This window comes from Oryzias latipes, chromosome 3 (genome assembly GCF_053564925.1).
Source record: "Oryzias latipes strain Hd-rR chromosome 3, Olatipes_Hd-rR_3.1".
Classification (NCBI taxonomy): domain Eukaryota; kingdom Metazoa; phylum Chordata; class Actinopteri; order Beloniformes; family Adrianichthyidae; genus Oryzias; species Oryzias latipes.
Window position 1 is genome coordinate 21,255,737 of NC_136239.1, and position 27,716 is coordinate 21,283,452.

General features: G+C 39.8%; 1 protein-coding gene across 1 annotated transcript; it reads left to right on the forward strand.

The window, feature by feature from the left end:
* The first annotated feature begins 9,153 nt into the window (after nucleotides 1-9,153).
* On the forward strand, nucleotides 9,154-27,631 carry cdh15 (cadherin 15, type 1, M-cadherin (myotubule)). The gene is made up of 14 exons (XM_004067050.5): nucleotides 9,154-9,481; nucleotides 15,934-16,101; nucleotides 17,061-17,216; nucleotides 17,629-17,773; nucleotides 18,854-19,035; nucleotides 19,112-19,240; nucleotides 19,387-19,575; nucleotides 21,439-21,683; nucleotides 21,780-21,916; nucleotides 23,019-23,249; nucleotides 23,350-23,589; nucleotides 23,790-23,938; nucleotides 24,079-24,270; nucleotides 26,810-27,631. Exons 1-14 carry the CDS (start codon nucleotides 9,431-9,433, stop codon nucleotides 27,008-27,010), a joined length of 2,415 nt encoding a protein of 804 aa, XP_004067098.2. The 5' UTR covers nucleotides 9,154-9,430; the 3' UTR covers nucleotides 27,011-27,631.
* Nucleotides 27,632-27,716: the final 85 nt, after the last annotated feature.

Consider the following 27,716-nt stretch of genomic DNA (forward strand, 5'->3'; position numbering starts at 1 on the left):
GAACAAATTATCGTTGAATCTAAAAAAGACTAAATTTATGCTCTTTAGGAGGAAAAGTAATGAGGTGCCAGTGCAAATAATTATTAATGATACACCAATTAAGAAAGTGCAAAAACATGTGTTTTTGGGTGTAGTTATTGATGATAAGCTTTGTTGGAAATCCCAAATACATTATTTGCGTTCAAAAGTGGCTAAATGTGTTGGAGTGATGAAAAGATGTAGATCGATGCTTAATCAATCCACCTTATTTATTTAGCATCATTCCTTCATTATGGCATATTTGAATTACTGTATAGAAGTGTGGGGAAATTGTTACAAAACAAATTTGAATCCTTTAGCTATACTCCAAAAGCGATCCATCAAATTTGTTCACAAAGTTAAATATAATGAGCAGACCAATCCACTTTTTCTTATCACATTTAATTTAAAATTACAGGATTTGGTAGATTTTAAAACTGCCCAAATCATGTATAAAGCATCAATAAATTCTCTGCCAACTAATATTCAATCTTTGTTTCAAAACAGAGATGCTGTTAATAAATATAAATTGAGAGGAACCAACAAATTCTGTCAACCTAAAATAAGGACAACATTAAAATCGATGTGTATCTCAGTAAAGGGTGTCACACTCTGGAACAATTTAGCGGACGACATGAAAACTTGTAAAAATCTTGTTCATTTTAAAGGTGTGTTAAAAAGATTTATAATGAATGTGTACCAAGATGCAATGCATCACTGAGGAGTATGTGTATTCTCGGACTATGGAAGGATCATTACCAAAGTTGTTGTTTTGTTTTATTTTGTTCTTGTTTCTTTTTCAGCTGAGGCATCTTGTTTCCTTTATAGGGGGTGTGGTCTGAGTTTTTGGGCGTGTCTGTCTGTCGTCATCAGGTGTTTTTTGTATGTTAGCGTTATTATGTCAAATGTTTAATTTTGTTGTTTTGTTGTTATGAGTGTTGTTGAGTGGGGGTTTGGATTTTTATAAGCTTTCGCTTCTTCCATTCCCCTTTCAAATCCTATTTTCCAAGTCATGTATTGACTTATATTTTCTTTTTTCAGGTAAATTTTGATTTGATTTGAAATAAACTTGTTACTTACTTACTTACGCAGAAATACACAACAAACACCAGGTTTATCTGCATTTTAAAGTTCTAAAATCATGGGATAAAAAAAACAGGAAATTATTCAACAAATCAAAGTCATTCTTAGTTCTTCCAGTGCATCAATGACGACCAATTCAAAGTTATAGATCACAATCTATTTTCTAAATGAGTAAAACCCCTTTTTAATAAAATTACCTTAGAAGAACCAAATTAAACTCAAGATATCATGTTCCTTTAGAATCTTAGAGGCCACTACAGTTAAGAAATGTGTTTAAGTGAATGTTTCCATGTTCCTCCTTCTTAGAAAAAGATCAAATAAACTGGATTTAAGCAGCTAAGAAGTTAAGTTAAGCTATCATCACATACAAATATCTTCATACAAAACTAATTTTCACATATGATTTTTTCAAAAAATGTAAAAATGTGAGAATTATTTGAAAGATGTGTCGGATGGAGGTCGTTATGAGAGCTACAGTCTGAAGTTACTGTTTTTTTAGATTCCAAATCAAATATTGAAATGTGTAAGTGCTTCCTGTGACGTCATTTCCGGGTGAGCTATTCCCAGTGCTAGTTGTGTGACTGCTGTCCTCTTGTTTGGCATTAGCCTTACTACTATTGCTTACTCTAAGGGTTATCTGGGTTAATATTCACATCTAGTACCTTTTATTAGCAAATCCACCACTGTTAAACCGCTTGCTGTTCACTTTTCTCATTTTGCTAAATAAACCACTTCTCTTTACTTAAACACCGCTAGCCTTAGCTCAGAACCTAGTATGGCCACCACCACTCCTTCCGCCTCTCCTCCGCTCTCCTGCCCCATGTGCCATATGTTTAGTGATGACCCTGCCTCCTTTAGTGAAAATAGCGGTAGGTGTGTTAAGTGTAGTCTTGTGTTAGACTTGGAGGCCAGGCTGGAGCAGTTAGAAGCGCGGCTCCGCACAGTGGAAGCTAAGCCGGCTAGCCAGGTCGTTACTCGTAGCGCGGGCCGCGCTACCAGGGCTAACTTAGTTAGCACCCCAGCGCCCTCCCAACAGCCGGGAGACAGTCAGGGGTTTGTACCGGTTGGGAGGAAACATAGTGCTAAACGCAAAAACTTAGAGCACCCGAGACTCCACGTTAGTAATAGGTTCTCCCCCCTCAGCGACACACCCGCTGAACACTCAACTCTGGTTATAGGCTCTTCTGAAGTTAGAAACGTGGAGCTCCCAGCGGCTACTGTCAGGTGTTATCCGGGGGCCAGAGTTGGTGACATCGAGGGGAACCTTAGGATGTTAGCTCAGAGTAAGTCCAGGTTCCGTCGAGTCGTGATTCACGCAGGCGGTAATGATGCCCGACGGAGACAGTCAGAGGTGGTTAAGTTAAACGTAGCTTCGGTGTGTAAACTGGCTAAGACGATGTCCGACACTGTAATTTTCTCTGGTCCCCTGCCGAACTTAGTCAGTGATGAAATGTACAGCCGCTTTTCATCATTTAACCGCTGGCTTTCTAGATGGTGCCCAGAAAACGGCGTTGGTTTTGTGGATAACTGGAGCGCGTTTTGGGGGAAGCCCGGTCTCATGCGGAGAGACGGCGTCCATCCCACCCGGGACGGTGCCGCTCTTCTTTCTAGAAACATTTCTGCTAGCCTTAGTCTGTTAACCTGACAATCCAGAGACGAGACCCGGGCGCAGAGCAGCAGTGTAAAACGCTCCTCTGAGCCTCCCTTAGGGTTAGTGCCGGTGCAAAACCCATGCAGGGAAAGTCAAGCAGGTCCTAGCTTTAGCTTATGTGCTGAAAGACAAATGAAAGGAGCGCGTCATAGAAACCTTAAAGTGACAGACAGCAGTTCTCACAAGCAGAATTATGATGTCATTAAATGCGGTTTATTAAACATTCGATCCATTTCCTCCAAGTCCCTCTTAGTCAATGAGTTAATTACTGATAACAATCTTAGTCTTTTAGCCTTAACAGAAACTTGGCTCCATCAGGATGACTATGTTAGATTGAATGAAGCAACCCCCCCCCACTTATGCTAACTATCAGAAATCCAGGATTTCCGGGAAAGGAGGTGGTTTGGCAGTAATATCACAGTCTAGCTTACTTCTCAGCCCTAAAGTTAAAAATGCTTATAATTCATTTGAAAACATCATATTGTCTTTAAGTCACCCTAACAGGAAAACTCGAAAACCTGTTTTACTCATAATTATTTATCGCCCCCCCGGCCCATATTCAGAATTTTTAACTGAGTTTTCCAACTTCCTATCGACTATTGTCTTAGATTCTGATCAAATTATAATATTAGGGGATTTTAATATTCATGTTGATGACCCCAGTGACTGTCTAGGAAAGGCTTTTGCAGCTTTATTAGATGATGTTGGTTTCACCCAAAGTGTGAACCCACTCACTGTCATAAGCACACCCTGGACCTTGTTCTAACCCATGGTATAGAGATCAGCCAGCTGAGTGTTCTTCCTCTTAACCCCATCATTTCTGATCACTTTATGATTACCTTCCAGTTTACACTGGAACATCCTTCTTTCCCAGTGAATAAGAAACAGCTTAGAAGAACCTTAACTGACCGTTCTGTGTCTGAGTTCAAACACACAGTTCAGCCAGTACTTAGTGATATTCTGAGAAAATACTCTGAGACCAGCTCCCATAGTATCAGTCCTAATATAAATGACCACTTTGTTAATGATGCCTTACAAGCCCTCAGGAGTACACTCGATGTTGTTGCCCCCTTGAAACCTAAGTTCGTCAGACAAAACCGAGCAGCACCGTGGTTTAACGCTGAAACTCGTTCTCTTAAACAAGAAACCCGTAAGTTGGAAAGAGAATGGCGCCGCTCCGGTTCAGAGCAGTCTCTGGATATCTGGAAACATAGCCTATTAAATTATAAAAAAGCTCTGCGTAGAGCTAGAAGCCAGTACTATTCAACCTTAATATCAGAGAATGGAAACAATCCAAGATTTCTTTTTAGCACTATTGCTAAATTAACTCGCAGTCAGAGCTCAGTAGAACCACATGTTCCTGTTTCTCTCAGCTCTGATGATTTTCTTACATTTTTCGACAGTAAAATCTCAAATATTAGACATAAGTTAAATCAAGTTATTCCTACTATCAGCCCAGAACAGGCTGAAGCGGTAGAAATGGAGGCATCCATAGAAACCTCTGTAACATTAGACTGCTTCACTGCTGTGGATCAAGCGGAAATAACATCAATTATTACGTCCTCCAAATCCTCAACGTGTCTGTTAGACCCAATTCCCACTAGACTTTTTAAAGAAACTTTTCCCCTAATTAATGATCCCATATTAACAATGATAAATGCCTCTCTGGAAACGGGTTACGTGCCACAGTCTTTTAAATATGCAGTTGTTAAACCTCTTCTGAAAAAGCCCAGTTTGGATCCTAGCATCTTGGCCAACTATAGACCGATATCAAACCTGCCCTTTATTTCTAAAATCCTAGAAAGAGTTGTAGTTAAGCAGCTTTACTGCCACCTACAGGACAACAGCCACTTTGAAGACTTTCAGTCGGGGTTTAGACCTCACCACAGTACGGAAACTGCACTAGTTAGAGTCTCTAATGACCTGCTATTGGCCTCAGAAAAGGGACTACTTTCTATTCTGGTCCTGTTGGACCTCAGTGCTGCCTTTGACACTATCGACCACGGTATTTTACTCCATAGATTAGAGCAGGACATAGGGATCAGAGGATCTGCTCTCCAGTGGTTTAAATCCTATCTGTCTGATAGGTATCAGTTCGTTAATGTAAATGGCCATTCCTCTCAGTGCACTCGAGTCAACTATGGAGTCCCACAGGGCTCAGTCTTGGGACCGATCCTGTTTACGCTTTATATGCTACCCCTAGGAAACATAATCAGGAAACACAGCATTAATTTTCATTGTTATGCCGACGATACGCAGTTGTATTTATCCATGAAGCCTGACCAGAATGACCAGATAGAGAAACTGAACGCCTGCATCAGTGACATCAAGACCTGGATGACAATTAATTACCTCCTCTTGAACCCAGAAAAAACTGAGGTCATTATACTTGGTCCTAAAAACCTCAGAGATGCTCTGTCTGCTCAGATAGTCTCCCTGGATGGCATAAGTATAGCCCCCAATTCCACAGTTAGAAACCTTGGGGTTTTACTTGACCAGGATTTATCATTTAAGGCTCACATATCTCAGGCGTGTAGAACTGCCTTTTTTCACCTGCGGAATATTGCTAAGATCAGAAATATACTTTCTAAGAGTGATGCTGAAAAACTCATCCATGCATTTGTTACGTCGAGGCTGGATTACTGTAACTCCTTGTTAGCAGCGTGTCCTAAGAGTTCCTTAAGAAGTCTCCAGCTTGTTCAGAACGCAGCAGCTAGATTGTTAGCAGGAACTAGCAGAAGAGATCACATCACTCCTGTGTTAGTTTCGCTCCATTGGCTCCCAGTTGATTCTAGAATCAAGTTCAAGATCCTCCTCTTAACCTATAAGGCCTTACATGGAATGGCCCCGTCCTATATTAAGGACCTCATAGTCCCTTACCAACCAATCAGAACACTTCGCTCGCAAAATGCAGGACTGCTTGTGGTTCCTAGAATTAGTAAAAGTACGGTTGGAGGTAGAGCGTTTAGCCACCAAGCCCCTGTCTTATGGAATAAACTCCCAGCTCATGTAAGAGAGGCCGACTCAGTTTCTACATTCAAAGCTAGACTGAAAACATTCCTCTTTGGACAGGCTTATTGTCAGACTAGTTAGTATTCAGAGATTATTTAACTTAATGTTAGTTTGTTTAAATTAAACTTAATAATAACTATTTCTTTTAAAAGGCTGCTAGAAGTTGAAGCTGGGGTAACTATGGTGCATTGTGGTTCTGTCCTCTTTCCTTTTTTACTTCTACCCTTCCTCTCCTCTATTCTTGATCATAATTTATCATTTAGTTCTCCATGCCTCTGTTTGGTGCAGTGCGATTCATGTATTGTCCCTCTTTTCCTCTCCCCTCCTGGGGAGTGGGAGTGCTTCCAGACTCCAGTTGGCTCATCCGTGCTCCAGTTCCTTACCGTTTACCTCGCCTTTGCTCCTGCTCCTACACCTGGCTGTGGATCCTGCCTCTGGCTCATCTCTGGCTCGTCTCTGCTCTGTACCTGACCGAGTACCTCGTCTCTGCTCCTGCTCCTACACCTGGCTGTGGTTCCTGTCTCCGGCTCGACTCGCGCCTTTGACTGTCCCGATAACCACGGCTGGATGAAGCTCGTCTGCTGGACTTTTATATATGTAGTTGTAGATTTAGATAAGTTAATTCTTCTCTAAGAGTTCTGGTAAATCGCCTGTCCGTCCTGGGGGAGGATCCCTCCTTCATGTGGGCACCCCTGAGGTTTCTTCGTTTTTTCCGGAATCCGGTTTTTTTGGGAGTTTTTCCTTACCGTGAAGGGGGGTCTAAGGGCAGGGATGCCAGTATAGCTTAGTCAGTTTGTTAGTTCATTTTAGTATTTTTCTATTGAACTCTTTGTATTCGTGATCCTTTTGATTTCATGTTTTACTTTGAAGCCCATCGAGACGACTGTTGTTGTGATTTTGGGCTATACAAATAAAATTGAATTGAATTGAATTGAATTGAAATATTTCATTACAAAAGTTTACAAAAAATGATGATAAGTGAATACAAGAAAATGTTTTATTAATATAAATTATATCTGTTTTTAAAGCTTTTACTTGTCAAATACTGTTTAAAAACACAAACAAATAATAAAGCCCTTCTGTATATTTGGTGGGAATGTAGGACCACCGATGTATTCGCAAAGATGTAAAAATATAAAGATCATGTCAAATCAAGCATACATGAATTTCTGTTCCTTTTTTTTCTGGTCTGATTGTCGTTTACAAATTATTCATATGAGTTCATGTGAGCAGTAATTTTCTGCCACCAGTTGGCAGCAGAGTGCTTTACTAGCATAAAAAGAACAGTTTGAGGAAAGATTTGTACTTTACTGGCTGCAGTTTTGACATTTAAACTTGGCTTAGCTTTCACTATAAACAAACTTTACGCCTTTCAGTGATTTGGACTTTAAATCAAAGCATATGTGACTCATGTAAGAGTCTGTTTGGGTGAAGGAAACATACAGAGTAGCTTCTGCTAACTGCCTTAAGTGACAGAGACTTTTTTTTAATTAATTCCAGTCAACCGAACACAGGTTGATTGGAAATTGTTGAATTGGGAAAAAAAAAGGGGGATGAAGCATGGCCAGAAACATGAGGAGAATCTGACAGAGAACTCAAGACGACCGGTAATGTCAGGCTTTCAACACACACCATTTTGAAAGTTTCTCCACAGACAGACAGACACACAGGCAAGCAAGAGCACAAAAGTTTTTGCACCTCCTCAAATCCCTACAAATTGCTTTTTGTGTGTGAAAGAAAAGTCAAGCAAAAAGGTTTGTGGCCTAAAAAGATTTTCTTTAAGATCCATGTAGAGAAAGAAGAGTTGAAGATACTCAGTAGTTTCTTTCCATCAATCTATCTTCTAATTGACATGTTTTGTGCCTTGTTATGGCTCACTGAGGTTCACCCCCTTTGCCCAATAACAGCTGACCCCAGTCCAGACCCTAAACAAGAGGAAGCAGGTACAGAAAATAGGCGGATGTTTTCTCACGCCTATATAGCTCGGACTCCTGGCCGACACCGTTTCATCACTACATCGACAGCGGCAGCCTTCGAGTCAGACTGAAAGCACTACTGAAATGGAATCCGAGCTTAGACGAACCCTGCAGAGAACCATGGATCTTCATCTTCTCTTTCGACAGAATGTTCAAAATAGCCCAGGATCAAAGGGCTATCTGGTTGAATGCGGTGAATGTGCCAGGGCATGACACATACCATCTAGGGGCTCCATGTGCCGCCTTACTGCAGGAAGCCTGACCTGGACGAGAAGAGCTTTTTACACTTTAATGAGGTGTGCAGTGCTGCTGGGAGGGCATGCACGCTGTTGAAAATGTTGTTTGAGAATTTCAGTGCATCCCTGTGCAAAAAAAGAGTTTATGTGACCAGAAAGTTTGAGTGTGTCGGCTAAAAGGACAGGTCTCAAGGTTTATACAGTGCAGTCTGCTCTGAATAATTTCCAAGGCTGAGACAAAAATATCTTTATGATACCCAAGCTATTTTTAAACCCCATGTTCAAATTCAAAAGCTAATTGTAATTTTAATACAAAAATATAATGCAAATTCAAATGTAAATTCAAATGCAAATTCATAATCTAAAACAAACTTAAAATCAAAAGAATCCACATTCAAATGTAATTCATCACATAAATATTCATACAGTGCATGTAAAAGGTTTTGTGCAACAGTTGCACATGTAAACATCGCAAAATGATTCAAAGAAAGGTTTATTTATTAAAACAATTATTAAATTACCAAAATAACTTTGATATAAGGTAAAAATATAAACATAATGGAACATAAATATAAGATACAATCCGGTATAATTAGACTGTAACTTTGACAGATCCAGAACGGAGACGGATTTGCGAAGGATCCATCCGGAAGGATCCATCCGAAAGGATCCAACAGATGGACGTCCAAACTTTTTTCCAAAAACTCAGAAATTTTGATCAGAAAAACAAATTTCTCCAAAATTCACAAGTATGTTGTTATGAACCCATTTGGATTTTGTTCATTAACATATTTTCTACTACTCTTTTTAAAACGGTCAGTTATGTGGAATAAATTTGAAGTATTATATTTGGACTTTGGGTTAGCTTTGACACAGTCTGATCCCCGGCTGCACTGAGCAGACAGCTGTGGTAAAATCCCAAAATGCTTTCTATGAAATGTAGTTTGAAGTACTTATAAATATACACTTCATGTCGTCCAAATTTGGCGAATAGAACAGATGACCAGATGAAACTAGAGAAGAATGCTTTTTTTACTTCACTTGTCTCTGTGAAACTTTGTTATTCAGCAACGTTTTGTCCAGACTTACTGCTCCATTCTTTCCAGCCAGCAGCTGCCCTGCATCTCTCTTCCTCCCTCTCCTTCTTTCACTGGCCTTGTGAGTGACAGCACATGTGCTGGGGTTCATAGGAGGCCCGCTGCTGAAACTCTAGCCCCCTTTACACCACGACTGTGAGACGTACCCCAGCTATGGACAGGGTGGAGCAGTGAGAGACAGTTTGAGGGAGAGGAAAGGAGCAGGAGATCTTACAGGGAGTTCCTGCAGGGGACAGAGTGAAGGAAAGACAGGGAAAGGTTTGAAAGTTGAATTCTGTGCACAGGACCCACAGAGGAGATTTGGACCTGTCAGTGCACTGAGACCTGTCCAGACAGCATCTGTGGGTGCGGCTGAGGATGGAGGTGTGGACGTTGATGGTGTGTGTGCTGACTGCTTTGTTCCATCAGGTAAGTCATCATCAAAACTTTAAACTGTTGTTTTTGAGAAGATGCTAGATTTAAGCAATCAAAGAACAAGGAGCCACTCCAGTGGCTGAAAGCGACGTGTATTCCACGACCTTCTGGTCTCCATGAAATATTTTCAACAAACTTGCATGAACCATTTGCTGTAAAGACACTGTTTTGCACTTGAGCCGCACCACGTGACTTTCTGCGCCAAGATTGTCTCTATGTTTAGATTCAGATTTTTTTCTACCCTTTTTCCTCAAATATACAATTTATGTCTTTACCTGAGTGATGTCCTCAATTCTGATTTCATCAATGGTGACGCCACACTGGCTATGCAATCAGATCTTGTGAGCAATCCAAACATTTCATTCCATCATGAGAAAGGATGATGAAGTGCTTTGAGGAGGACCAAGCTCCAGATGTGTACAAGGGCTCAGGGCATCATTAGAACCCCATGTCAGAAGATGCCATTATGAGAATGGATGACAATATAAACTGACTTATTGCCAACTGCACTTCCAAGGACCATCAGTCTTCCCATGTGTTTGGAGTAGTAATGCAGTCCAGGTTAGACAGAGGATTAATTTGGCCTCTGACTGTACTTTTTGGAGCTGCTTTACCACTGTGGAAGTGAATCATTTAGACCTTTTTACTTTTGAGGTTTGTCTTACCTGCTAATTGTTTAATGTTAAGACCAGCTGAAAGTCTCTGTGGTTAAAGTTTGCTGTTTTTGTGGTTTGATTTAATACTCTGTGGTTAGTTTTTACTGTGAGGAAAAACTGCTTCTGGATTTAGGCTCATGTGAACGGAGGATTAAGTGCCAGGCGCAGCTCACCAAGTCACCATCGGAAGCTATTGCAAAGCCAAGTCTGTCTCTCTTGAGTCCAATGTGGATTTGTTCATTTCTTTCATCTATTTTACCTGGCAAGATAGATTAGGACCATGTTCTAATGTACAGCTGTTGTCTGGGTAAAGGGAAGGATGACAATGAAAATACAATTCAAACAGAAGACATTTTAGGCAAAGCAAAAATATTAAAATATTGCAAAGACATTTGTTTTGTATTTGGTTAGATTTATTATCTGTGATACCTTAACTCAAAGAAAAATGGAAAGAACAAAATCCATTTTTTTAAATACAAATTTACCTCTAAGTGTTCACAAATGTGGGCGGAGTCCTTTCAGGCCTAAATGCCACATTAGACAGAGTGAGGTCATATCCTGCCAGGATGGCAGGCTTTAGATTGGTATCAAAATCTGGTTTAAAGGTAGTGGGTCATGTGACTACACCTTTGGCTCCACCTTAATACAGTCCACACACACACTTCTGTGCATTACTGATGTAACATGAAGGCCTTTCTCCTTAAGACAAACCTTGCTTTTATGATATGCAATACAAACACATGTAAAACATCTTTGAATTTGTCTTTATTACTGACAAAACTTCATCCTCTGAGAAAAAGATCTATTATCCATGTCATTTGGTCACATTTTTATTTAGTTCCATGTTATCTCTGGACTTGAGCTATATTTTTATATTTTTACCTCCTTTATGGTTGTTTATTTTTTATTTTTTGCTGTGACTTGGTTAAGGTTTTTTTTTTAAACAACAGTTGTTTCTGAAAAGGAACAGCCTTGTTCCCATGTCAATGCTCTGTTTAAAGGAAGGGGATTGGGAGGTCCATGAGGAGCCTTTCATTTTAAAGCCAAATGTCACAACACCCTTATGTGCAAACAGAATCCCTCCAAGCAAATGTGGTTTTCCAAGAAACCTTTGTGAGGAAAACATTTCTTTTAGAGCGCTTTAAGTCCCCAAGGAACACTTTGAAGACTTCTTTTTCTGTCATCAATGAAATTGTTCAGATATCTTGTGAATAATTGAAAAAAGAAGGTATTTACCCATCAACAGCTGCTGATCCAACCAAAGCTTTCAGAGTCACTTGATATCTTTTGCTTGTTTAATGTTCCTGGTTGGAGCTGAAGCGTTTTGGGCCTGTTGGCTGGATGTTGTGGTGATGAGTGGGCAGCAGGCACAGCTGCTCCCAGATGCATGCACAATGCCATTTGTCCCACTCTGTAATCCTCCTCAGAGAAGCAGAAGCAGGTTCCTCCCGAAGCATGAAATCAAGTCCACATCAAGCAGCCAGCTGTGATCCCGCTTATCGGAAATAGTCTGTAGAGCATTTTCTATGAAGCTCAGGTCCTGCTGCGAGTCCGTACCTTCAGGCTTCTTTTACTCCTTTTAATATAACTATGAAACCAAAGGGTAGAGACATGACTTCCTGCTCCTTAAAACAAGTAAGATGAAGCGTAAAGTCCATTTCCACACTTTCCTTTTTTCTTTTTTTTTCTTCCCTCATTATTTTTTATTGGCTAAGACATGAAAGAACAGCTGGCAACGGTTGTTGTTGATTTAAAGGGCTTACACAGGAGCAATCGCGCAGCAGTGCCAAGACGTGTTAGCAGTTTGTGCCATAAAACTATACAGAACAAAACATTTTTCCTTGAAATTGAAATATTGTTTCTTTGTAAACATAAATCTCCAGCAAACCTTTAAATATTAATTTCAGTTTTTAAAAAAAACACAAAGGATTTACTGATGTTCTGATGGGAGAAAAGTTTGAAAGGAAGTTCCCAGTGAGGTTACTTAAGAATGTCTAACAGAAGCTGTGTTTTTGGTTCACTGGCATTAAAAATAAAGAGAACCTGGCTGACATTCTTTTTATGGTAGTTGTTTTTTTCTAATGTGTCTGTGAACCTCTAAACGTCTGAAGAAGATGGTCACCCTCATTAATGAACCTTGCAGGCTCTTATGGGTCTAAAGTAACTCCTTTGCAATGTTTGACACCTCTTCCTGCACGCACAGAAATGATTTTGAACGTTTTTTTTAGATGGTCTATTGTAACTGTATGTCTTAAAGTACTTATGGATCAAACTTTTAATCAAGTATAATAAAAACGTAGCACAATCTGTAAAATGCATACAACTTTCAGCCTGTTTTTCATTCCTCTGAGGGTAACTTTGTTGCAGTTCAAAGCCATAACCTTGCACTGCTTCCCAACGGCCTGAACATTTGTTCAAAGGAGGAGAAATGTTTGCAGTGCCACCAAAAATAGTGTTCCTGCCCTTGCCAGGCATTCATGACTTAGCAAAGAGCTGGAGGGGGGCTGGGACCAGCTCTGCTGATGACTGACAGCTTGACTGTCGCTGCTTGATGAACAGATGCAGAAATGAACAGAGATGCACCTGTGCACAGTTGCACCACAGTTGCATTTGCTCAAGCTGCAGAGGCAGACTTCACTCATAATAGGGGGCTAAAATGCCAAAGATAGAACAGAAGTTCATAATTCAGTGAAAAGATTTACATCTTACTAATTAGTTGAGCTTATACTTTTACCAAAAGCAGCTCTGACTGCTTTGTAAAGGAATGTTTCAGGGTGAATGCTTGAGCAGCCATGTCAAACCTCACAGAGAAAATGTACAGTTATGGTCTTCCACTGAAGGCTTGTATTTGACATCTAACCCTTTATATCTTTGCTAAATTTATAAGTGCAAGACACGTCATTATCAGGAACAAAAAGTGTCATGTTGTTGGGTCAAGATGATTATCTTCACCAGATTGAAAAGCCTTTCCACACACTCTCCGCAGCCAGAAACAGAGGGAAGTTAAACTTGGCAAAGGCAGCATAATATAGCGTTTTACAACTCCGACTGTGAGGCCGCTTTATATCCAAACAAGCTGTTGTTACCTCTGTCGGAGTCCCAGGTGAAAGGCCGCGCTGTAAAAGTATCTGGGAAAAGCCTCTGAAACAGTTCATCTGTGTGTGGTGTCATCACCCAGCCTGTCAGAGGCGGGCCCCGCTGGCCTAATTGGAAATCTGACACTTTGGGGTTGCTGCGTGCAGTTCTGGTAAAAACATTAAAGTAGATACTCAGCGGAGCCACTGTCCATGACTCTGTGTCATGTTAGACAGTGGAAAGTATGAAAAAGCAAATTCATAGACGTACAGATTGAGTGTTCTACAAAGTCTAGTCTCTGCTAACTGCTTCAATGTTTCATGCCCTGTTTAAGCTGGAACACTCCGTGGCTCTTAACAGAAATATTTAATGCATCAAACTTGGCAGATCTGAACTCTGCTCCATAATACTTCATTATCAAAACAGTGTCATATTCATGTGTCCACCAGAGTGAAGAGGGAGATGGTTTCTTTCAATGCAAACTCTCTTTAAACATCATTTACCATTTATGGAGGCTTTCTTTTAAGGTATATTTAAGTTACTGCCTTAAAGTGAGAAAGATGTCGAATGACTAATCCAAACCATGTCAGTTTAATTCATTGTTATTCTCTTTTTAAATACTTTTTTTTTCTTAGAAGCTGCAGTGATGATGGACCAGCTTCCTTGTCTCATCTCAAACACATTTCCTTTTTGTTAAACACTAACATGTTCACATGTGAAACAGGCTGTTCTAGGAGCGTTAAGATGCATAAAACTGTCTTTTAAACCTCCTTCTATGATGTCATACACACATGATGTCCTAAATTCTTTTTAGCCGCCCCGTGGCTTCTATTACTTAAGTTCTGACGGTTTACATGAAGAAAAATAGTTGTAATGCCATGTTTTTAGCATATGGTGTTCAGACTGGACTGATGCTACACAATACTAGTGTATGCCCAACACCTACAGTTGAAAGAGGCTTGGTGTGAAATATTCAGGTTGTGCGAATCTTGCACATGTTGTTCCAGGCTTTTTCTTTCTTAGGTCTATTATGATATGTGAATGACTTGGTGTCATAGAATTCCGGCCGGGCAGAAACTGCATTAATTGATCAAGGATCTATGATCAATTTTCAAACTGTTGGCACTTCCCTGAATTAAAGGAGATGCCAAGTCCAGGTATCTGATTGAACAAAGTTCAACTGGTTTACCTTGCAACACACATTCAATGGCCGTAGAGCCCAAAAACAGACTTAAAAACTTGCGTAGTAATTCACGACCAAGAGAATTTTGAATTTGGAAGCCCAAAACACGCATTTACTTTACATTGGAAATGGCCATTTGAACGCGGGTTGCTGGGGGCGGTGTGAATGTAGCTTAAGAGTTGTGAGTCATGATGAATTAAGGGAAACTTCCTATCCTTGTGCTGTTTACTTTATATGATTTCTCAAAGTAACACAACGGTCGACACCCAGGCTTTAATAAGCATAAATACTTTAGAAAGGGCTATTCTTAGAAATACAACTGCTCCTCAGCTGTTAACCACAAGGGCTGAATGACAGAATATGAGCTTCAACCAGAAGCATTGAGAGCTCATCAAAGCTTTTTAAAGGTCTAAGACTTGAAGTGTTGAAAAACTGTAAGTTTGGATACATGTTCAAGGAACATTTAGCTCTTGAATGTACGTAAACATCTCTGAGTGTGTGGTGGACAATGGCTGAAGGCGCTAAAGCGTCAGGGGTCAGGAATATAGAAGAGGCTGAGATTAGCCTGGCCTCTGACTGGATCTGCAGATGCCAGCCATGGTTTCCATTCCTCCTTTTACAGGCAAGCAGCATGCCAGAGGATCAACACAGTCTCTGCAAAGACAGAGCTGTAATCACAACCCAATCACAGCATTTATTCAACATATACACAGTTTACATCCATGCTTAAGATGTGCATCTGATGAGATGGATTAATCATCATTATCAAGTCACATGTGCATGAGATCACAAGGATGTATAAATCTCTCTGGTTCCGTGGATTGTGCGTTTGAGCTGTTCAGTATGTGTGATGTAATGCCGGATCTGGAGAAATCCCAGTGAAGAGCAGGAAGTGAACAAAGGAAATGTGTGTGAGCATGTGTGTGGGTGTGTGTTCCATCAGTGCTCATGCGTATACGTTTTGCTGTGGGAGAACGCGCGCATGAGCGTGGAATTCCTCCAGCAAGGCAGATCCGTAAGGTGACCCCAAATTCCCAGTCAGGTGCAGAATTGAGCATAGAGGGGAATTTGTAAGTGTGAGCGGGAATGCGGCTGGGAAAGCAGAGTATCTTAATCCATAGACGGCAGCTGCTGTGTGCATTTTCTCACATGTGCTGTGCGGGGGCGTGCATGGCTGTGTGAACACAGCCAAAACAGAAATGTGATGATGGAGGCCTTATGAAAAGAGCACGACTGTTTGTGTTTGCTGAGATGAATTTGCCCCCCCATCAAAGGAAGTAGACAAAAATACGGATTGATGAATGAAACTTGATGCTGCTACCTCTACTCTGGACAGTTCCACATCAACCAGCTATTCTCTGCACCACAATTAGAACACAGCAACTCCACCAGGACTCCGGGAATGTCCAAGCCATGGGGGACATCAAGCAGCTGCAAATGCATGCAAGGCTGTGTTACCTTCCACGAAGAAGACTTCCTGAGGTTTACAAAAATGCATGTGATCTGAATGAGTGTGAATGTGTTTCCTTCAGGTGTGGAGCTCTGCAGAACATCACTATGGTGAGGCAGAGCTGCGTCCTTGGGCTCTATTTCCCTGGAGAAATCAAGGCAGGGGTCTGGCCAGAATGAAGAGGGACTGGATCATCCCTCCAATCAGAGTGTTGGAGAACAGCAAGCAAGTCCCTGAAGATCTTGTTCAGGTAAAAAAAAAAACATTGAGTTATTGCAAAAGCTATCTACATATATCTCAGTTAAAGAAGAAAATGTTGTGCTATTTTCCCTCACGTATTAGCTTGACGGAATTTTTATAGTTTGCTTGATGTAAACATAATTAAAATGAATGTGAATTGTCTTGTGGTTGTGTTAACTCAATATTGTTGGATTGTATTTTATTGGGTGCTGCACAGTGGTGTAGTGGTTAGCACTCTTGCTTCAAAGCAAGAAGATCCTGGTTCAAATCCCTGTTGGGTCCTTTCTGTGTGGAGTTTGCACACAAAAAAGTTCTCCTCGTGCTTGTGTGAGTTTTCCCCAAAAGTCCAAAAATATGCTTCAAATGTTAATTAAAGATTTTAAATTAAAGTGTCCCTAGCTGTGACCGTAAATGTGTGTGTTGTAAGCCCTACAACAAACTGAAAACTCTTCCTGGATATCCCCCACCTTGCCTAACAGTAGCTTGGATAGGGTCCAGCAACCCCATGCCCCTAAAAGGGTTAAAGTGGGTTTGGAAAATGGGTGAATAGATGTAAAAACACTCACTGCTTTTATTTTGAAAAACCTAAGAATAAATGTTCTAAAAAAAACGAAGCATTGCTTAAAAGTTTAGACCACATAGTTTTCAAAAAATATCAATTGTTCCCAAAAAATAACACTGGCTGCTAACACAATTTGATAGTTTTATTTAAGATTTGAGTGTTGGTTGCAACTTTCTGGAGTTGCACTTTTTACATCTGCTGATCCATCAACATAGCAAAGACAAAGCAAAAAAAATGCATAAAATGACTCTTTGTTATTCTTAGTTTTGCATCGCAGAGGCCTCTCTGAGTTCAAACACTCTCATCTCCAGGTTTATGTTCCACATCTGGCATTGAAGAAAAGGCATTGCAATATTCCTCCATACCTTCCCAAGAGCAGTCACCATCTTTTTTTTCCTCCTACCCAGATCAAATCAGACAAAATCTTCTTGGGTGAGGTGATCTACAAGTTGGAGGGTCCGGGAGTCGACCAGGAGCCCAAAAACCTGTTTGAGATTGATGACAAAATAGGAGTAATCAGGAGCAAGCAGCCACTGGACAGAGAGAAGCACAGCAGTTTCACGGTAAGACATCATTAAAGAGCAATCAGGGAGGGGTTTATTACAACAAGCTGCAGTGCACAGTAAGACCTCTCACATGTTTTAAAGCAAATGTTTCTGTTCTGCATCGTATATCACCGTGTCAGACACAGTACAAACAGCCAAGGGGCAATTTCTCAAGGATTTTATAGGCATCTTGGGGGATAGTTCTTCCAAATGTGTCACGGATGAATGACCAGCACTTTTCTTTCTGCCAGCATGTGTTGTGGTCGTCAACCACATTCACCTTGAATCAAATTGAGTAAACTGTTTAGTTCACCTTTGTTTAACTAAATTAACAACCCACTAAGAGGACAAACTTTTTGACGTTGGCGACTTTGATCTGCAAAATCATCTAATGATTTTTTTTCTTTTTCTTATGTATATTTGTGTGTAGCTTAAAGCCTTTGCACTGTCTCCCAGCGGGGAGAGGCTGGAGAACCCCACAACCATTGAGATTGTGGTTCTGGATCAGAATGACAACAAACCCATTTTCACTCGGAGGCAGTTTGTTGGCTCCGTCTCTGAGTTCGCTGTTCCAGGTACGGCTCCATACAGGCCTAAAAAACATCCTCACATGAGCTGAAAAACATCCCACTGTATATCATCATTAACACGTCCCTATTTTTATTTTTGTTTATTTTTATGACAATACCATGAGTGGTTATAAGACTCCTTTTTATTTTTTTTCGATAGTTTACTGTGTTACTTGTCCTTTTTATAAATCAGAAACAAATGTTGTACCTTTTCTGCCTCAGTAATAACAAGAACAACAGATACCACGACAGGGAAATTCCCTTCACAACACTTTCTGGTCTATTAAAAATCAATTAGTTTAGCTACTATTTGATTTACAGTTACCCGGTATTCAGACTGGGTTTCCAAATTTCCAAAATACAAAACATAAAATAGTACTCATTTGTTTGAAGGAAAGACGGAGGTTTTGGGATTTGCCAACAGATTTTCACTTAAATATCCATAGACCACCAAATCTAAAAAGGTTTGGGGAATCTTGGGAAATTTAAACCAAATACCATGTTAATTTGAGAACTCAAGTCTAATTTACTGAAGTAAGTTTTGTAAAAGATTGCGCACCCTAGGGGTAGTTTTTTTGCCCCATACTTCCACTTTTACTTGAGTTGATTCATGTTTGAAAAAAAAATCAAGTACAATAATGTGTAAATTATTCATGTTGGCTTGAAAATATATTAAGTAAAAAAACAAGACTTTGTGTTATTTATTCATTTCAACAATGATGTTTAAAATCCAGTAAATAGTTTGTTTAAATGCTTGAAAGTATCTTAAAATTGATAAATATTCCAAAATCCTGCACCCTTTTATTTATTCTATGTATAAGGGAAAGCCTTGTTGGTACCAAAAATGCTTTACGGAATAATCATTCTTATTCACATTGTCAAATTTCTGCTTTATTGTCTGCAATTGACAGAATTTGCACATTAGTTTTACCTTGTTTATTGGCAGAGTTCGTATGTATAATTTAGACTATAAATTAAATATGTTGAAACTGTTACTTAGTTCTTGAGAACTGTTTCCAGCAGTTACTCTTTACTTGTAATCAAATACATTTATTACAAATACATTTTAAATACATTCTGTGACAGGGACGTCGGTGATGTCAGTGTCAGCCACAGATGCTGACGACCCATTGACAGATAATGCTGCACTGAGTTACTCTATAATTGGTCAGGAGAGCATTCCCGCCAATGCTGTCACCAAAACTATGTTTGGGATTAATAATGAGACTGGCACCATCTACACAAGAGATGTAGGTCTGGACAGAGAGGTAAGTGAGGATACAGATTTTTGCAGATCCCTTCAATGGGGTTCTTCTGGCTGAAGTATGCTGCTCTCTATTCTAGGTGGTAAAGGGTTTCAGGTTAAAGCTTCAGGTCGCTGATATGGGGGGCATGGGATTAACCACCGAAGGGGAAGCATTTATTAATGTGTCGGACATCAACAACCATGCACCTCAGTTCAGCCCTGCCTCGGTGAGTCACGATCTACGATGGACTTTTAAAAACTGTTTTTGAGCCGTTTAACAAGAGTTGTGTACATATTTTCTGCTAATAACTGACATGAAAAATGATATTCAACCTGACTGGCCAAAATCCTTTGATTTTTGTGTTCTGTGTAGTACAACATGACAGCAGAGGAAAACAAGTCCTACTTTGAGATTGGTCGAGTGAATGTGACAGACAGAGATGACAGAGGAACAACAAACTGGGAGGCCAGATACTCAATATTGCCCTCCAATGACCCCAAACGCAGCTTTGCCATCACAACGGATCCTGCCACCAACCAAGGAGTTATCAGTGTAGTGAAGGTACCACATGCTGCACTCATGTTTCCAAAACAAGACAGAGAAAAGGAAAATCAGGGGCAGAATTCAAGTTCTTTTTTTTTTTGTATAGTAAGCAGCACTAGTGTTCACATCACACCTTAAATCGGTTTACAAATGCTTAGGTAGAACAGATAAGGTCAAAGGTTAAAGGAGGATTTTGAGAATTTATTTAACACTAATTGATTTAGTTATGTTTTGAACAAAAAGTGAACATCTTCCTACACGCTTTTCTTTGTCTCTTTACATAGCTCGCGCTGCTGTCATGTCTTCTTAGAAGCTACCTTGTAGTTTATAGTATATAGTTGGAATGAACTACCCCCAGAAAGACTGCAAAGTGCAGGGCTTACATAATTTCTGCCTCTAGTTGCTTTGCCCTGGCCTCATAATTCCTAACCAATGAGTGAAGACATTTTTATTTGCGTGGTTTTGTTTTCTAGCTTTGGTTCAAATCAGGAAAGACTGTTTGATTGCAGTAAAGTTAACTTGTTTTCTTTTTTGGGTCAAGGTTTCCCAATAAGCAAAAGTTGTGCTCAAGCAAGATATTTTAAAACAATGTTACTCATGTTGAAGTGAAAGTCCAAAAAATATTTAGTAGAATAGGACTTAAAAAGGTAACCATTATAGAGAAAAACAGCCAGCATGGAGTAGCAGCTTAAACATTTTACTTTATTGTGTGAGAAGACAAGCATTTCTAAATACTTGGGTACAGTTAGTTCACTTAGTAAATGTGACTCATTTAGTAAATGTAGATGGGGTTATCCAGTTAATAAATAAAGAATACCTGCTGCTCAATTTATGAACCTTTTTTCTTTAGCCCCTTCACGCCATGAGTTGCTTATTTGCAACGTACCTTTAAATCCAGAATTCCACCTAATTTAGCAGCACACTGAACAGAAAAAAAACACACAAGAGCTTTTTCTTTTTTTAATAATTGGAAATAAAAAGCGGGCATGGAGGTGTTAACAGTCCATCAGAACCTCTTCTAAATGGGAAGTAATTTTAGAATAATTTCAGAATAATTAGTAATACGTATTTAGTGTTTTATATATGACTTTTACTTGTTTGCTTCTGTATCTTAAAAAGTAACTTCATGATTCACTCCCACATTTGACTACCTGGGTAACTATTGGTGTACCTTACACTTCCCGGTACTAACTAATATGTTTACTGCAAAAAAAAAAAAAAAGTAAATTTAGTCAACCAGGAAATAGCAATTAGTTCCTCTCAACTTCAACAACTTTTAATTGTCATGAAAATACTATATGGTTACATATGGTACCAAAAAAGTAGGAGTAAAGCCGCTTCCTATAAATGCCCCAACATACCTCCAATGAAACATCCTAATTTGCAGGCAGAAACCTCCTACAGGAATTCAAATCAAACTGTGTTTTCATAATTTCATCTAATGTGCCTTTGGGTGTTTCTGTCAAACACAGCTAAACTCCACCATCTAGTGGTTAATTTTTCTAACTAGAGCTGGTTCAACCCTTGTGCTATCTTAGATGATCCCAACCTTACATTGACGTGTTCTCCCTACCATGACAAAGGTGGATAAAGGTGGAAAGATTTCATGTAATCCATGGACACCAGTGAAGATCACAAATCATTGAAGAAAAAAAGGTTCAGCGCACTGTCTAGTGGGTCTAGATGACCCAACTCCCAATGTTAAAGTGCCTAGGATAGCACAAGGGTTAAGCAGACGTGACCCTTTTTCACCTTCCTTGCAGTTTACATTAAGATCCAGTTTAAAACGATTTGAATATACTAAATTGATTCCCTTTGTTTTCTTTGCTGCGCTTCTTTCTCATGTATGAAAATAACTGTTTCCTGCACTTTGCTTTGCAGCCACTGGATTATGAAACCCAAAAAGAGCATCTCCTGCTTTTAACCGTGGAAAACGTTATTCCCCTGAGCAGGAAGGCTTTTAAACTGCAACCGAGCACCGCCACAGTGGTGGTCACAGTCGTTAACAAGAATGAAGGTCCATACTTCAGAGAAGACCCCATCGTGATCAAAGCCCCAGAGTCCCTGCTTCCTGGGACACCACTGACACGCATAACTGCCTTTGATCCAGACAACTCTGAGCTCAGGTATGAAACAGCAGAACTCTGCAAAGAAAGTTTACTAATGGTCCAACAAATCTGACGCTAAAAACAACAGCTTCCTCTTTTTTGTGTGTATCTTAGTTATGAAATATTCAGAGACCCAGAGGGGTGGCTGGAAGTGGACAGAAACACAGGAGACATTTCAGTGAAGAGAGCATTTAACATGAGATCTCCACATGTTGAAGACAACTCCTACAGTGCTGCTGTCAGGGTCACAGGTGAGTCCTTCACTTACCGTGAAGACATACACCATGAAAACTTCAGGCCATGCAGCAACAGGAGTTCCACATCAGTTTATATGAACAAATGCTTGTCTGTGCTAAGGAAAACAGCTTAACATTGTTATGTAAATTTTAAAAATATAATTGAACAAGTCCCAGTCTGTCTACTGATTTAACCCTTGTGCTATCCTAGATACTTTAACGTTGGGAGTTCGGTCATCTAGACCCACTAGACAGTGCTCTGAAACTTTTTTCTTCAATGATTTGTGATCTTCACTGGTGTCCATGGATTACATGAAATCTTTCCACCTTTATCCACCTTTGTCATGGTAGGGAGAACATGTCAATGTAAGGGTGGGGTCATCTAAGATAGCACAAGGGTTAATCTATACCTAATCTAAATGAACACTTTAGAGTTCAGAACTGTGGCTAGCTGCTTCCTGAACATTCTTACTAACTTTTTTTTCAATAAAGAATCCTTTATATAATCTCTTGCTCCTCCCAACTTGTTTTTTTCTTCCAAATTAATTGGTAGAATTCAGTATTTATCATTTCAATCTTCTTTTATTGTCCAACAATCTTCTTTTTGCCAAATCATGACATTTCCACCACAAGTAATATGGTTGGAAGGTCTGTTTGTTGAAAGGTAGTTGGTCTTGATGGCGTGGACTGCTAATACAAGTATTCAAAGCAGCAGTTTACAGCTTACTAAACAATAAAAAATCAAGCCTGACCTCAACACTCCTCCATGCATTTTGTTTTGACAAGATCTCGATGGATGTCAGAGTTGTTGCTTTTTTTCTTTTTTTATCTGGAATAATCTTACAAATTTGTTCATCTTACTGGTCTTAAACATTTACGAAAGAGATTTACACAGCTTTCCCTCTAATGTGGTTCATGTTTGTGCTCATATAAACAACCACAGAGATGATTCTTCTTTCATTTGGCTTTTCTTATTTAATCATTCAGGACTCAAAGTAAAAATGTAAATGTTTTAGATTAATACTGATTATTGTTAATGTAAAAAAGAGAAAAAGACTTGAAGTCATCATTAGCACCAAGCATAAAAAACTGTGTGTGTTTGTTCTCTCATGCTTAGATGCTGGTGGTTTGTCATCAACGGCAACAGTGAAGGTGGTTCTGGAAGAAACCAATGACTTCCCCCCAATGCTCCATCCTTCAAGCGGCTACATTTGCAGAGGTGTCAGCAGCAGCCGATATGGCCTGTTTCTGACTGCTGTGGATGAAGATCGCCATCCACATGCTGCACCTTTCATTTTTGAATTGTTTTTTGATCAGTCAGCCAACTGGACAGTAGTGAAAGTCAATGGTAAAGACAAAAACTTAGTGGTGGGAATTTATCAAAAACAAAAATATTCTTTTAAGAATAATACTGTTTTGATGTTGTTTTTGGGCTCATTTTTTTCTAGACACACATGCTTCGCTTCAGCCCACCGTAGAACTGGAGGCGGGAGAGTATGCAGTCAGAGTGGCGGTGAGCGACTCAGGCAGTCCGCCCATGAGTGCTAACAGTCAGGTCAATGTCACAGTGTGTCTGTGCGACTCCTATGGAGACTGCAAATCTGAGGCGGGGGCTGTCTTAGGTTCCAGTGTGGGAGTCAGTTTCATTGCTGTCATCATCATCATCGCCTGTGCTGCAGTTCTGCTGTGTGAGTGTCAATGGCAGCTCAGTCATACAAACAGTTCTCAGCTGAACAAAGAGAAGGTTATTCGCCTTTCTGCAGAGTAACTTTGATTTGCAGATGGTTGTATGCTCTGCCAAAAACTGTCAAAAAATAGTCATACTTTCAAAGAAATCATAGCAGATGGGATCAGATTTTTTTATACGAGACTTCGTACATCCATGCAGTGCTGCTGCTTCTTTCCGTGACTCTGGCTGCCTGTGGAAGACGGCACCACATGAAGAAAGGAACAGGTCTGCTAGTCGGGGATTCAGAGGACGACGTACGTGACAACATCCTCAACTATGACGAGCAAGGAGGGGGTGAGGAGGATGAGGTAAACGCTCTTAAATTTCACTCATAGGTCAGGGCTGCAGCTTGATTATGACAAACTCACTTCCCTTCACTTTTTTTTTTTAATGTCTGTGTTTTGTCTTAAAAAAATCAAAGTGCCTGCTTCTGCCTCTCTCGTTCCAGAACGCTTTTAACATTGACCTGTTCTGGAACCCCCATGATGCCCCTTCCTCCCCACGCTCTTACTACACCGGGACTGGAGTTCCTCGCAGCAAGCAGCCCCTGAGGAGGGATGCCCCGCACAACCTGCCCTCTCCCATCTACCCCCGAAGGCCTCCTGCAAATCCCACAGACATCGAGGACTACATCAATGATGTGAGGAAGAAGGCAGAGGAAGATGTTCACTTGATGGTTTTAAAGAAATGTGTCGCTTACACTAAAGAAACAAGCCCCATATGTCAAAACATCTTCCCCTATTGGCAGATTTTATTTAACTAAGCTTTAAAAAGCTCTGACTATGGGGTAAAAAAATTGTTTTACTAGAAATTCTTCTTTAAGGAAAAAACTTCTTGTGACTAAACAAAGATTATTTGGTTATTGAAAAACTTGCTTGACATGATTGTGATTTTGTTTTTGCGAGATAAGGCATTTTTATTTCTGTAAGATTCACTTTTTGCAGTGAGGCTGAAGCTCCTTAAAGGTTTTCCAACAGGCAGAACACACTGAACCACAACTGCACATTTTGTTAAACATCATTACTCGTCTAAACACGCACATTTTCATGCAAGATTTGTCTTCAATGACAAGTTCCTCTTTTATGCAGGTCAAAGTGTTGTGCTGCTCTCTGGGATCCTTGAGAGTGGTAGTAAATTAGGGAAAAAGGATACAAGAGGGGTTTTCTGTTGCTCCGGGGGAGCTTTGAAATGTCTGACAAATGGCTTAGAGGGAATTTATAGGAGTGCACTGAGAGAACAAGAATTTTTTATTTTATTTCTTACTCTAAATTCTTGTTCTTCCTACTTTACTTTTTAGACTTCTGTAGGGGATAGATTAAGCTTTTGTTGTTTCCAGAAGTTTACTCGTTTTCCTCAGGGATGAATTGAAATACATGGGGGGGAAAGAAAACATGTACAGTATTCTGGAAAGTACAGAGTACAACTCTGTGCTTTGCATTTAAAACCCTTGTGCTATCTCAGATGACCCCCCCCCCCCCCCCCTTACATTGACGTGTTCTCCCTACCATGACAAAGGTGGATAAAGGTGGAAAGATTTCATGTAATCCATGAACACCAGTGAAGATCACAAATCATTGAAGAAAAAAGGTTCAGAGCACTGTCTAGTGGATCTAGATGACCCAACTCCCAACGTTAAAGTGTCTAGGATAGCACAAGGGTTACAAGGTTCAACATGTAAAAGGAACATGCATTTGTGAGATCAGCAGCAGAGCTGGGTGTCTGCTTTTACCTCATGTCAAATCTTCTTTGTCAAAAAACTCATTCTGCTGCTGACTCTGATGTAATGTTTGGCAGAGTAGATATCATTTAAATTTGAGGACATAATAAACCTGCCAGTCTGTCCCAGGGCCACAATCACACACCCATGCACACTCACACCTAGTCCCCAGCTGGGTCTTGCTGTAAGGCAAGAGTGCTAACCACTGCGCCACCGTGGAGCCTGTTTCACTTTGTTTAATGTGCTTTTGGTTTCACATTTTGTTATCAGTATTTGTGTGAGTTTTCTTTGGGAACTTCAGATTCCTCCCACATTCCAAAAACATGCTTTGTAGATTAATTGGTGACTCTAAATTGTCCATGAGTGTGTTCATGGTAAACCCCGCCTCTCCCCAGTAGCAGCCCAGAGTCCCCGAAAGGGACACAGCAGGTTAAGATAGATGAACTTGTCAATCCACATACTGAACTTTTTGTGCTAAGTTTATGGTGTGCTTTGAGCAAACAGCAGTGACATTGTATTGCTGCAACTTTTCTAACACCTTTTAGTGTTTTTTTCAGAATCACTAGTTTAAAAAAGGTGTGTTTTGCCCTTCTGAACTCTTTATTTTATTATCTTCTTTCATTCTTCACGCCTTCATGCCTGCATTTATTTTCAATTTTATAAAAAGAATTCTTCAACATTTTTGCCGTTCAAGGTGATGACTGAAGTCCTGGATTATATGATGCGATGCAAATAAACAACATGGCATGAAGAGGTTTATGTGTACCTTTCAGAAATTGATGTTACAACTGTACGCTGTCTGAATACATGACATTTCCCCTCTTTTATAGCATGAGATTCACTTAAAGTATTTTCACATTTCTGCCACCTCATAAAACACTTCTTACAAATATTTTAAAGTGTCAAATTTTAAACAGGAGATTTACTTTAGTCACCAAAAGAAATACTTTAACATCAATAAAAGCATATATATATATATATATATATATATATATATATATATATATATATATATATATATATATATATATTTACATTTTTTATACATTAAAAATGTATTAAAAATGCATGTTTCATGCATTCAATAGGTAAAACATTGTTTTGGAAGTTGTTGTTCTGAAAAAAGCCTTTTGTCCAAATTCTTCCACATGGCCACATTTCATTTTAACATCACTGCAGATGACCAAAAATGACTACTAAATTCTAGCTATGAAGCTTTTCTATTGCATGTTTTTGGTGTTTAAATGGATTCAGTTAGATTTTTGAGTCTCTGGTTGTCACGACTCCAGACTATAATCTCATTCTAAATGTTTCCCTGTTTTCAAAGGTTTACTTTGACCTGAAAGGGAAACTATCCGTTTAGAGATTAAACAGAACCTTCAGTGCAGTGTGTGCTCATGTATTCTGGTGTTGTTTTTCCAGTGTGTGCTCATGTGTTCAGTGTTTTTTTTTCCCCTCTCAGGGCTTGGTGGTTGCAGACACCGACCCGAACGTGCCCCCTTATGACACGGCCCTGATCTACGACTACGAGGGAGACGGGTCTGTGGCAGGCAGCCTCAGCTCCATCGCTTCGGGCAGCTCTGATGAGGATCAGGACTATGATTACCTCAACGACTGGGGGCCTCGCTTTCAGAAACTGGCTAATCTGTTCGACTCGCATTAAAGAGGAAGGAGCTCTCGATGCCAGGACCTGCTCGGTTCATCAGTATTCAGGGGCACAGATCATGCCTCAGGTGCTTTTCTGGACTCGTTTAGAACGATTTCAGCTCAGGACTGAAAGTGTCACAAGTAAAAACTCTTTTTCTTATGTTGAATGTGGCTTATGTCTCTTTTTGAAGGTAGCTGTGATACAGCTTAGAAAGACTTTGAGCAAGTTTTTGTGTTAGAGCAGGAAGTCTGTGCATGGAAAAGGAAGTTTAGAGGAAAGGGGCTGTGCATGCTACCAGGCACAGATAGGTGTTGATGTTTGTTGTTTATCCAGCCTGCATGGTTCAGTAATGATGCACAAACATGTAAAATATGAACAACCAGGTTAATATGTATCTTCTTTTTTTTTTACAAGAGTGAGTATTTTCTGAGATTGAGATTTTTCCTTTACGTTTGCTTTTTTGAATCCTTCATTCCATCATTCATTTTCCAGAAGCTTTTCCTTCAAAATAGCAACACAATAATCTGTAATCACTTATTTGGATTAATGACAGATGTGTTTTTCTTTGATTATAACAGTCATGGAAATCTCAGTTGACTGCTGTCTGCAAATAAATGTTTTTTTAGTTACATAAAAGCCTTACTGACTGCTTTGACCACATTTCATTACATGTAATGTATATGACTTGTAGCTTTATTTTTTAACCAAATTTAGATGAATT